This window comes from Mauremys reevesii, linkage group 2, assembly GCF_016161935.1.
Source record: "Mauremys reevesii isolate NIE-2019 linkage group 2, ASM1616193v1, whole genome shotgun sequence".
NCBI lineage: Eukaryota > Metazoa > Chordata > Testudines > Geoemydidae > Mauremys > Mauremys reevesii.
In genome coordinates, this window is record NC_052624.1 from 246,190,549 (window position 1) to 246,203,268 (window position 12,720).

The window sequence follows — 12,720 nt, forward strand, 5'->3', positions numbered from 1 at the left end:
AGAGGTTGCTGTCTTCCCTGGGAACAGATTAATGGTGAGTGTCTTCTTCACTATAGAGTTAATTCAAGTTACTTCCCTTGTGTTTACCTAGCTCAAGTGCAAGTGGCCACACTGTGATAACAACACACTGCTGTGTCCACACTAGTGATGCGCTCATTCATGTATGGCACATCTGGGTGGATCCTACCATTATTCTTTCCACTGCAGTAAGTTGAGCTGAATTTTTTTCCTTAGGGAACTGGGGGAGAACTCATCTTTTCTTTCTGGGCACCCAGAAGGAATTATGGGAAGGCAGTGGAGGACTAGCAGCCCTCAAGCAGAGCTAGCCTGGCTCCATGCTACAGAGCAGTGGTGTTAGCAGCTGATAGACTGGCTGACCCATTGTGGGTATAGCGTAAAGCGAACATGAGCGTAACCTAAATTAGATGCCAACACAAGACAAGGGATTGTGTGTGAGGATTGGACTCAAGTGAGCAGCAACACTCAAATGTACATTAACTTTAAATCCCTTTAATGTAATGAACATTTATAATTGATTTCAGTGAATAAGTACTGTAGATTAAATACTGTTTTCAAGTGTCAACATACAGAAATTTATTGATAATCTATTTTACAGGCAGATGAGGTCACTCTACCATTGGATTAGCAGATTGCCAGTTAACTCAAGGTAAAGGATAGTGCTCACTTATGGGGCCCAGTGAACCTGTAAAGTGTCCACACTTGCTTTCACAAAGGTCTTAAATACCTTGAGTTAAACAGTCAATTAACTCTAGATAAAAGTCTAGTGAAGACTCCTGTAGAGGAAGCACACCCTCTACCTTTGCTTCCCAGACAACCCCTCTGCAAATGAAGTGTTTGACTCGGATCTGCACATTGTCTCCTCCCATTCCAGGGCCCTCAAACTATGTTATTTGGCTAAGGCATAGCCCAAGGTGATATGGCATGAATTATGCATAATACATATGTTCAGCTATATGTTACCATCCACATAAGGAGCTCATTGCTGACAATGAGTGTTAACAATTCCCCCCTTCAGCTCCCCGAAACTCTTCTTACTGGTACTGAAAGTGGTTTACATTGGAACTGACAGGAGTACAAGCCTTTTAGCACCACTACGTGTAATAAGGACCTAGTAGAACAATGTTTTGATGATGCTTGCTATAGTGGGAGAAAGCTATTTACAATACCCATCTACAGCAGCAGTTAAACCATTTTCAATATCAGGTAAAGGGAGGGGGCAAAGAAGAGACACTCATCGGCCCCATCTCCACTAGGGTTCAATGCCACGGACGTTAACATTAGCAGAAGACACTCAGCAAATGTTAAGAACAGCATCAGCTAGTCCTATATGGAGCAAGTCTAACCAGTATGGTGTTCGCAACTGCCAGCAACCAGTGGGATGTCTAGACCAGAGTTCCCAGAGCCAATACTGGTAGGTTAAGTTAAACCAATGGGAAGTTTTTGAACATTTTGCTAGCAGAGACAAGGCCATTGCTCACTATATCCAGCAGCAATGAGCCATTTTCCTAGTACAGGCCATACCTTCCTGAATCCTTAACAGTATCTCAGAATCCTCACTTAGACTAAGATTCTGTGGCTTTTGTATGGTAATTTGGCAAACAGTTGGAGGCAGACGCCCCTTATAAGGAAGGTTGGGCCATGCATCATTGGAAAGGTAGAATCCTCACAGATATTTAGTATTGACTTGACATTGCCTTGAGCGGCTAGTGTAGCCACTAAAATATACAAAAAGAAGTTGAGCCTGCAATTGTTAAGAGTTGGAACTTTGTTTACCCTTTGCCATTCCCACTTCCTAGACCCCAAGAGCACAATTTGTTTCACAGCTGACTGGAAGAGCAATGTAGCCCATTACTATTATACCCCAAGAACAGAGAGAATTTTGAACTACAGAAGGTCATTTTGTAGTGATAATTGTATTTATAGACAGTGTCCAAAAAATTAGTGCTCAAACATTTGGAATTTAACTATAGTATGGAAAAAAGACTCAGACAAGCCACTTTAATAGGCCAATTTTTATTGATAGTTAAGATCATATGTTTCTTCATAAAGTGCAAGATGCACCATGAAACCAAAATAGAGGAAGTTGTGTTATTAACTACACATTGTTTAAGCAATGCTACTTTTTGGCAAAGTGCTGTATTTTGTTGTTGTTCAGCTTGTATCAAACTGCCTATTCAAACTAAGAGCCAGACCACCTTTGATATCAAAAGAACTGCTACAAGTAGAGAAAGTGGCTCCAGAAAGAAGCTGCCATATATGCATAGACTGATGTACAGTATTTATCTTAACTGAAATGTCCCTTTTGAATTTTCAAGTTTGTTGTGTACAAGTTAAACCTAGAAGGCACAGGTTTGTTTACAACACATCTGTCTATTGACTGATACATACGGAAACACAGTTTCAACAAAATTAATGAATCAGCATCTGAGACAGTGCAAGGCCTCCACTTTTACAAGAAACAATATGTTTTACTACTGTTCAAAAACCATATAAAAAGCCACACAACTCACACACTACTAGAGAACAACAACAACAAAAAAACTGCCCAAGAACTCCAGGCACAAAACAGAACTAGTAACATAAATATGCAAGACAAAATTAACAAAAAAAAAGTCACTGATAAAGTATTGATAGATAGAGATCGCTATCTCATACAAGATAACATGGTTTCCAATATTAAGAACTGAGAGGCACAGCTTTTGTGCAACAAAAAAAGTTTATATCCTGAAAGATATAGGATTTCATCACTAGAAAATTATCCAGTAATATAGTATAAAAAAAGATTAGTATCTCCCAGTTTTTAGGAGCAGTCTAAAATTGCATTTACTTGCCAACTGAAAAAAGGAGGCTCCAATTCTAATGCTTGGGAGCCATGCACTCCCCCCCCCCCTAAAAAGTTAAAGAATTACAAAACCCTTTTAATTCAAAGGAGGTGGAGATGCCATCTTCCTTCATTTAACTTTAGGAAATTTAAAGCTGAAGGAAAGTAGTTATTTAGGAAGAGAAAAATTAAAGCAAGGAGTCTCCTGAGCTGGATCGAAGAAAGAAAGAAAGAGTTGGGAGGGAGGGGAGGAGATGAAAAAAGGACAGAGGAAAAGTTGAAATGAAAAGGAATGATACCAGAAGCAACATTAAGATCTCAGTGAGCAAATATGAGAGATTCTAGGAATCGAGATTGGTGAAGCTACAAAATTATTCTTGGATAAATAAGTGAGAGTTTCTAGCCCAGAGGAAAATATTGTATATATATGGATATGAATCACAAAAAAAAAAAAAAAAAAAAAAAAAAAAAGAAGAAGAGGTAAGATCATAAATCATCTACATTCTGAATTGGCATTAAGCACTTAGACTCATACATAATCATTCAAAGCAAAACTTATGTCCTATATCACTGGAAGTTTTAAAGAACAGGTTAGACTAAACGCCTTTCACGGATGGTCTAGATAGATGTGATCCAGCCTAAGTGCAGGGGGCTAGACCTAGAAATGCCGGGAGGTCATCTAGAATATACTCCAGTAAGATGACAGGAGTACAAACAAAAGCAACGTGGATAGTGCTACGTTTATAGATACACATAGCAATTAAACTGTTAACTAAAACCAGAAAAAAAACGGAGTATTTGAAGGGAATTGGGGACCAGAAGGCTATTTGCTACAGGATTAGGAAGATTACTCTCCACAAGAGTTCAGCCTGCATCTATTATATGCAGTGCTACTCATACTGCAAGATTACTACAAGGCATTAGGTTTTTGTATCAGCAGAATTGAAACATTTGGCCATATTTCAAAGAACATTTCATAGGTTTGAAATAATTCTTAAGCATTATTGGTTTCATCTAAATCACAAAAATTAAAGCCACCCATATACATGTTTTATAGTGTTGAGGCTTTTCCACATGATTTCAGCTGGAAGACTTGGTTGAACGTGACTAACATTTACATGCCTTAGCAGCAAATGCAGGAAAAGCAGTGATCACAGATGAAGCACTGGAAACAAAAGAGGAAGAGTAAAGCTTCACTGTTCTCCCCCTGTTCCTTGATTTACTCAAATTTCCAAGAATTATCTATCATGGTTAATTTTGTAGTGTGGCTGTCTGGAAGTATCTGCACTGTCAAATTTGGTGCCTTTGCTTTTCAAGGCATGCTTTCTTCCAGAAGATCATGCAAGATTTTAATAACTTTTTAAAGAGAATGTTTAATGTTCTGTACTTTCCCCTCTCCACCACTAGTCTATAAAATTACATCATTAGATATTTTTCTGCTTTTATGCCACATGAGCAATGAAATATCCACTGTTAATGTAGCTCCTGAATCTCCACTTTTATATATCCCCCCTAGCACTGCTTAATTCTGGAAGACTAGTAGTGTTAGAATATATTTATAATGTTATGCCTTTCAGCACTTCCAGGCATGGTCACCTCAACTTTATTCTCTCGTTGGGAAAGAATTGGGAAGGGTGCAAGACCTCATCTGGAAATAGGTTTTCCATCCAGTAGTTTGTGAGCCGTTCCTAATCTATCACTTGAAATGAATTGATCAATTCGAGGCAGTAATCAGCAGCTCGGAAGCCCATCCGTACTCACCATCCACTAGAATAGGTTCTGTAGAAGGTGTTTCAGCTATGGGATGGACCTATTACAGAAGACAGTCAGTCTAGCCCTTTCTCTTTGGATATACACGACAGATAAACTAAACCAAGTTCTGGGAGGTGTGTAATGGATGCATCCTCTCCCCCCAAAAAAGAAAAAGTGGAGAAAAGAAAAAAAGAGCATGATCTAAAATACTGATGGAATCTTTGGGTTAAGTGTCTATATTTAATAACCCATAGGTCTACTTTTCATTTCACTCCACATGAAGGCACAAAGTTTGTCCCTCTCCAATACCTGTAACATTCATGCCACATCTTATTCCAGTATTATCAGGTGGACATTTTACTCTCTTCTGCTGCTTATATGAAGTAACTGTTTGTTTAATGAAAGTAGATAATACCTAGTTTAGATTAAATCTAGAGTTATCCTTCTTTCAATAAGAGTTTAGTGACATCTACTTCAAATCCACTGGCAACTATAGCCTTTTAATGCTTATGCTAGAGTATAACTGTGCACACAGTATATACAGACATACAAAACTGTCAAAAGCACTGGTTATTAAAGTGTATGGTTGACCCCAATAAGTTTGTAACTTCATACGACTGAAGAATCCACGTTCCATCTTTGTAAGAATTTTCTTTAAAAACCCATCCAAACATCATAGTAAAGTTAAAAACCACACTCTCACACATTTCCAAAACACTGAAATATTTAAGATAACCATTTAGGACCTATAGCAAGGCATTTTGTGATACACTGTATGTAAATGTGGTTTCAAACTAAATGTAACACTAGTCACGATTGTATTCAAATGATTGATGATCAGCTTCAGATTGATAACACCTTCATTATCTATACATTAAAACAAAAGCAAGCTAAGAACAATTAACCGATAGGATTAAAACCTCAAAAGCCTTCAGTAATTGTACTGACGCTGGCAAGGCTGGTGAACAAACAATCCGTTGTGCTTGATTTGCCGAGAGTGGCAATCTCTGGTAAGATTTTGGCGACGGAGACTGTTTCTGTTGAAATGGTGTCTTTCATTATGTTCTTTTACCCACTGGGTTGGACGAAAACTCTTGGTTTGTTCCAGAAAACTTGAGTGAGCAGCAAGGGTGGCAACATAGCAATGAATATGCTGCCCCATTTCATTTCGTGCTTCCATTCTAAAATTTAACATACAAATGTTAGTTACAGTTCACCTAGCACTTGGAGATCTAGGTAAGTTTATTAAGGGAATGTATTTTCTTCTAGCTGAATGAATATAGATAGGCTTGGAAGGATTAGTTTTGTATCAGTAAATGTCACTAATCAATTTCACCGCACACACACACACACAAATATTTCTATCAATAGAAATGTACAAATAGGTAAAGTAAGAAAAATGCTGCTTGGAGAACTTAAGAGCTTGATTTCAGGATATTTACTGTGTATACTTTGACATGTAATGTTGACAATTTGTATTTTAATGGTTATAATGCTTTGACTTTTTGGATCTCAAGGTGTAATGCCGTTAAATTATTGTCTGACATCCCTACTGCCTGGCCCTTCCACCCCTAATAAATCTCCTACAACTGGGAGAATTTAAATAGATAAAAACAAAAAAAAGTGCTTAAAAATAAAGAGATATAATCCATCAAAGTTATTTAAAAATAATCAAATTCTGCCAAGCCTAAATAGAGATGTTTACACAAATCACTTCCAGTAGTTGACCCTATCCCATCATAGTAGGCATGAAGTTTTTTGATGTAGTTCTTCAGCATGTTTTAGGGAGTGAGTTAATAGGTCTGTTTCCTCTCCCCTCATTCTCTCTGTAAAGGACTGTTCTATGTTGCCTTTTGTATTTCTGATTCAATATTTAATCCTTTGGGTATAATGCACTTTCCAGCTTGCTATTATACATGAACTAATGGCATAATGCCCAAAAGATCATATAATGTATTAAATACAGAAGGGAGCATGTATTTCATGATCCTCAGAAGAATTAGTAAATATTTACTAGATGTTATGGTTAAAGGTCATCTTGCACAGGATAGTTTAGGCTGTGTGAAAATAAAGGGCACTAAATAAAAGACTGTTTGGATTTTCCTGCATGGCTGGCAACCCAAACATGATGATCATGCATAAGACCTGGAAAGTTAGACCAAGTAAGCCACTGAAGTCAGATCAGCTGTGTGAAATGCCATGAGTAACTAAAGATCATTCTTCAGCCTGTCCCTTGGATTCCCTCAATGCCTCTCAAAGTCAGACTGCTGTAGAGACATCCCATCGCACAGTATGGGGCATCACCAACCTATGCAAGGGTGGGAGAATACATCAGTAAAATGTCTCTTGCTTCCCACCCCCACAGCCTGAGGGTGGGGGTGGTGGTAAGTTTTGTAACTTAGAGCTTTCCAGAGCCCATACAAATTTTAAAAACAACTTCCATGAACCTCCCCATCAAGGTGGCATGATAATGGTGACATTACTTGTATAGCAGATGCTTTTATGGGACATGACGTGGTAGTATGCAGCTTTACCACCACCCTTTTTGGATGACTCCAAGTTTAGGAGCCCATGCCTTCCCTGTGCTCAGGGAACAGAGGATGGGGCCCTCAGGGAGTCAGTTATAACAAATTCAGCCCTAGCATGTCTGTTTCCACTAGTGGAAGAACCTCACACCAGTGGAAAATCTGTATAGCAGAACATCCTGCTATGCCCCCGGTCTGCCTACTACCCTCCATGCTGGCAGAGTGTGTACCACTGGCACTGGAACAGACTCCCCTGCTTTCCTTGACTTCCTACCAGCAAAGAGTTGAAGCCAAAACACATTCACTTTGTGTCAGCAGAGCAGCACAAAATGAACGGATTGAAGGATATGGGCCCCAAGATGAATTATGCATTGAATGCCTATCCCAGAGTTACCTCCCTTTACAGATTATTAAAACCGACAGACAAGAGCCGGTCAGTATAATGTCCAAGTTGACATTCTGTCCTTCACTCACCCTAGTCATTTCACACTGGAACTGCTCTTATTCTTTCCTTTTATGCTGATCAACTGACCTTGCATGTAGGCTCCTGTAATTATGGCACTACCACTGGCTACACGTGATGCATTAATGGTTTTAGAAGCAACATGTCAGAGCTGAAACTCTGAATGAAGACAGTAATAAGGGAAGTTCTGGAACAAGCACAGTTATGGTAGCACAAATACAAGCACTACAACAATAAAACCATAACAGATCAGGCATTAGTAGACTAATTGTGTCTCAAGCATGGTTTTGACTCGTGTCATCAGCCACAGAAGTGCATCAATAGCTCACTAACACATACATGGATTTCATATTGTCCAGAACAATAAGCCACAGTGTATGTTGTATTAGTGAGCTATTGATGCACTTAGAAGCCCAGGCGAGGAGCGTGAGTGGCTGGGTCTTAGATGGAAGGGGAATGTAAACATAGTGGGAGATGGAGTCAGGTGATCTGGGCTCTGACACTCATGTGGGTGTTTTTCCTCCACTGGAGATGTACCCCCAGTGACTTCACTGTTTGCACATAAAAGCTAACAAGATTGGAACCCTAAAGATTCTTAACTGATAATCAACATTTTTAAAAGCCAGTATTCTGTACTTAGCAGTATATTTTACTTGTTATAGCAGAATTAGAATTGACTAAGTAACTTGACACAGAGGTTAGTCTTAAAACTGGTATAGTTTTGATAGACAAGTCTATTTACAAAGCAGACCGATCAAACAAAAAGTACTGTCCCAAAGCAGTAGTACTTACTGTGCCAGTGTGCCTTAAGCAGCTTTTCCTGGCCCTACAATGTTAAATGGCCAACCATTAAACAACTAGAGACTTCAAGACAACATTTTACTGTATTGTCAGCTTAGTTGAACAGTTATTATCTCTCTCAGTTACTGTATTTCATCTCAACTTTAATGTTTTAGAGTGAGACAGTTACAATTTTGTTGTCCATAATTTCATGTACAAGGTAATTATTTTGGAGAAAATATTTAGCCAAGATCCTCAAAAGGCATTTAGGCACCTAATTCCCATTAATTTCACGGAGTCTTAGTATTTAACAGTGATACTTGGGCCACATCCTCAGCTGAATGCACAGTTCCATTGAATTCAGAGGAATGATGCTGATTTACACCAAGTGAGTATCTGGCCCTTTAATTTAATTATATATTTAAGTAGTGCTGCATTATAAAGAGAGGCAAGATATAGTTCTGGAATGGCTTATACCAGCATCCCTAAATTGTACAAAGCCATCACAATAATTCAATATCTGAATTTGAGGAAAGGGGAAGGCGACAGATCCATCTACTCTTGAATGACACAATTCTCACTCAAATTTCACCATCTCCATTTTGCAACCATTTCTGTTACATTGCTGCTACTGACTGTAGGTTCTTACAAACTAGTCTATTGTGTTTAAATTGTATTATGCCCATCCCCATGGTATTAGGGCACCCTACAGTTGTGACAGATTTCTTCAGAGCCCAATTTTCAGAGGTGCTGGGTACCCACGACTCCCACTGACTTCAGCCAGAGCTATGGTGCTCAGGATCTCCCAAAGAAACAGGCCCTTGATACCAAGAGCACAGATTTTCAGTGTCAGCCCCATGCTTGTTAGACACTGGCTTAGGTCGTTTTACCAAAAAAAGAAAAAAAAAATCACCCATTTTCTTTAAAGTGTTACAAACCAAGAAACTACAGGTATGGGAGCTAGGCTGCCACTGAAGTCAGTGATAGTTACTTGCACGTTGCTACACACAGAACCAAACTCACCATAAGATGATCCTTGTTCATTCTTATTACAGAGGATGAACACTAGAAGTAGGCAAAATTTGTCCAGTCCTTCTGAACAAGGGCCCCAGAAATTACGTTAATATTTCTCAGAACTTGACTATATGGGAAAAACATGTGGGGTCATAAATGAAGTATTTTTGCTATCTCCACAATAGCTTTTGCTACCAGGCAAATATTGCATGATAGGTTTGAGTCTGTGGTCATTCTGCATGGTTACCTCCTTAGAATTCAGATCCTAGTGGAAGAATAATTTCTGACTTTAACAAGAGAAAAATAAATTGTTTTTTGGTGGCCTTCCCAATTCGCAGAGCTTGGGCTGAGCCCAAACGTCTACATGGCAGTTGAACAGCCCCTTAGCCTGAGCCCCATGAGCCTATTCTACTGGCACAGGCCAGCCGTGTTTTTTTAACTGTAATGTAGGCATATCCCCCGACTTCCTGTGACCTTACCCTGGATAAATCACATGTTTCCCCCTCGGGTTCCCAGTCTCTGCAATTGAGATAGTACTTCTCCCACCTCAAAGGGTGTTTGTGAGGACATCATCAGTGTTTGTGAGAGCAGCAGAGAGTCCTGTGGCCCCTTATAGACTAAGATGTATTGGAGCATGAGCTTTCGTGGGTGAATACATGCATCCGACGAAGTGGGTATTCACCCATGAAAGCTCATGCTCCAGTACGTCTGTTAGTCTATAAGATGCCACAGGACTCTTTGCTGCTTTTACAGATCCAGACTAACACGGCTAGCCCTCTGATACTTGACAAAATGTTTGTGAGGCACTTTACAGGGGTGGGCACAAGTACCTTCTATCATTTTTATTGCTCTCTTCTGGTTTAGAAATCCTGCTCTGAGGAAAAGAGAAAAAACTGGGCATGTTTAGACTTGAGAAAAGATGACTGAGGGGAGACCTGATAATCTTCAAATATCTTAAGGGTTGTTATAAAAAGAGGAGAGCAAAGCGATAAAGAGGAGGTAAGGAGGGTGAGGACACGTTGTTCTCCATGTCCGCTGAAGGTAGGACAAGTAACGGGCTTAATCTGCAGCAAGGAAAATTTAGGTTAAATATTAGAAATGTTTCCTAACTCTAAGGACAGTTAAGCACTGGACTAGATTTCCAAGAGAGGTTGTGAAATCCACATCATTGGATATTTTTAAGAAGAAGATGTTAGACAAACTCCTTTCAGAGATGTTCTAGGTATTCTTAATCCTGCTTCAGCACAGGGAGCTAGATTGGATGACTTCTGGAGGTCCCTTGCACACCTACATTTCTAGGAAGCACCTAGATAGGATAGTCTATCGTAACAGTTGTGCGAGTAACTTCATCTGACTTCAACAGGAATGCAGTGTACAACTAATGGGATAATTAGGCCCCAAAAGAATTAATTACAATGCCAAGACCGGACAGCTGATTATTCACTCCCAGCATGGCCACCATGTACACGAGTTTTAAAATCAGGCATAAAGCTATGATGAGCTTATCTTAAAATGTTGGGAGTATTTGTGCTTTGTTCATTCACTTAAAACTGAAGCTTCTAATTAATTCTTCAGGCATTTGGGCTAAGCAAGTTGTAACCAGGTATTTTACTGTACTCCTTTGCACTCAGCAGTAATTCATGACCTATGTATTTACATCATATTGCCAACAGAAAAATAAATAAAAAAAAACTTACCTTGGACTACTTGGATTAAGAAACTCCTCATCTCCACAGCTAGTCTCATTTAGACTGTGACAGGTATTATGGACAGCATATACAGACATGCTGGGATGTTCAATTAGAAGGTTCTCCATAGGACTGGTTTCCACCTTGATAGTGGTTAATCCACCTGCAGTAAAACATGGGGGAGGGGTAATAAACCAGCTCTCCTCCATGGGACATGAGTCAAACTGGATGAAGCAAGACTCGCTGGCATCAGCCAAACACTCTAAGGAAGTCGGTAAACAAGAAAAGGCTGGGGAGCGGTCAGCAGCTGATGTTTCACTGATGTCTGCTTCTTCTGTTGAAAAGTTAGTGCAAGTGTCTAGTGGAGGTTGTCCATTGTTCCAGTTGCCACAGTTGAGATGAAGTCACCACAGATAGGTGATTGCAGGAGATGGAGATCAGCAAGTTCACGTGGAGCAAGTAGGGGATAAAACAAACAAAAAAGGTCTACCATCAGCATGTACACAAGCATTTTACACACAAACAAATAAAAGGGAGGTGATCAGGAAACGCTTTCCCACGTCAGATAAAAAAAAATCAGGAGTATTGCCAGAAAAGTGATAAAATTGTGTAACAGAGATTGCTCAGTGTCAAATAAATATTATCCGTACAAGTAGTTCTACTACGGTCTGAACTTGTTAGTCTTGGGAAACTGATGTCAGCTTCCCTAGTCAGCTTACACAAGATGTTTTGTGGTTTATTGTTTTACACAAATCCATGTTATTTATGCTTTGGCTAAAAATTCCTTTGGAGCTACTGGCTTCCTTATACAGAAGTATGATAAATATAACTGCCTGCTTCCTGCTGTAGAGGTTATATTTAACAGACATCTTACCTATAAAGTCAACCAGAATCCATTCATCATCTTCTTTTTCACTGAACTCTGGCTCTTGGCTGGACAAGTTATTGATCTCTCCCACAAACATATTATTCAGCCTCTGGAACATTACTAAGGCAAGAATGAGACTGTGGCTAGTAAGTCTTTGTATCCAAAAATTCAAGACACGGGCTCACACTTATACTAGCAAACTGGCAGAGATATGAGAATAAACTGCATAGATGCTTTATCAGCTTACGTATGGAACATGGAGAGTCATGGTTTGTAAACAGTTTATACAAAACCTGCAAAGAAGAAAAGAGTGGACTTAATGCTAAAGCAATTAATCTATTTGTAAATAACAAGAACGAACTCAGATAGGGCCAATTCTTGACTGCAGGTTTTGGGCAATGGCCTACATCAGTGGTTTTCAACTTTTTTTCTGGGGACCCACTTGAAGAAAATTCTTGATGCCCATGATCCAACAGAGCTGGGGATGAGGGTTTGGGGATGTGGGAGGGGCTGAGGGCTGGGGCAGAGGGTTGGGGGGGGCTGGGAATGAGGGGTTCAGGGTGCAAGAGCGGGCTCTGGGCTGGGGTGCGAGAGGGGGTCAGAACTCTGGGCTGGGGGTGCAGGCTCTGGGGTGGGGATGAGGGGTTTGGGGTACAGGAGGTGGCCTGGGTTTGGGGTGGGCTCAGGGCTGGGGATTGGGGCATAGGCTTATCTCAGGCAGCTCCCAGTCAGCAGCACAGCCGGGGTGCAGAGGGAGGCTTCCCACCTGTCCTGACACCACAGACCAC

General features: G+C 40.0%; 1 protein-coding gene across 13 annotated transcripts in view; it reads right to left on the minus strand.

Moving 5' to 3' along the window:
* Positions 1–2,018: 2,018 nt before the first annotated feature.
* The window catches only part of TP53INP1 (tumor protein p53 inducible nuclear protein 1), a 52,812-nt gene continuing 42,110 nt past the window's right edge, over positions 2,019–12,720 (minus strand). For 3 of the 13 annotated variants that reach the window (XM_039523350.1, XM_039523348.1, XM_039523344.1), the window contains 4 exons: positions 12,180–12,225; positions 11,939–12,052; positions 11,074–11,422; positions 2,019–5,775 (listed from right to left, as the gene is read on the minus strand). In XM_039523350.1, the coding sequence (XP_039379284.1) occupies positions 5,526–5,775; positions 11,074–11,422; positions 11,939–12,050 (711 nt within the window). In that variant the 5' untranslated portion in view covers positions 12,051–12,052; positions 12,180–12,225 and the 3' untranslated portion in view covers positions 2,019–5,525. Of the gene's footprint in view, positions 5,776–8,374; positions 8,409–11,073; positions 11,423–11,938; positions 12,226–12,720 lie in introns of all 13 variants that reach the window. The other 10 variants (XM_039523349.1, XM_039523357.1, XM_039523356.1 and 7 more) reach the window with 5 other exon arrangements.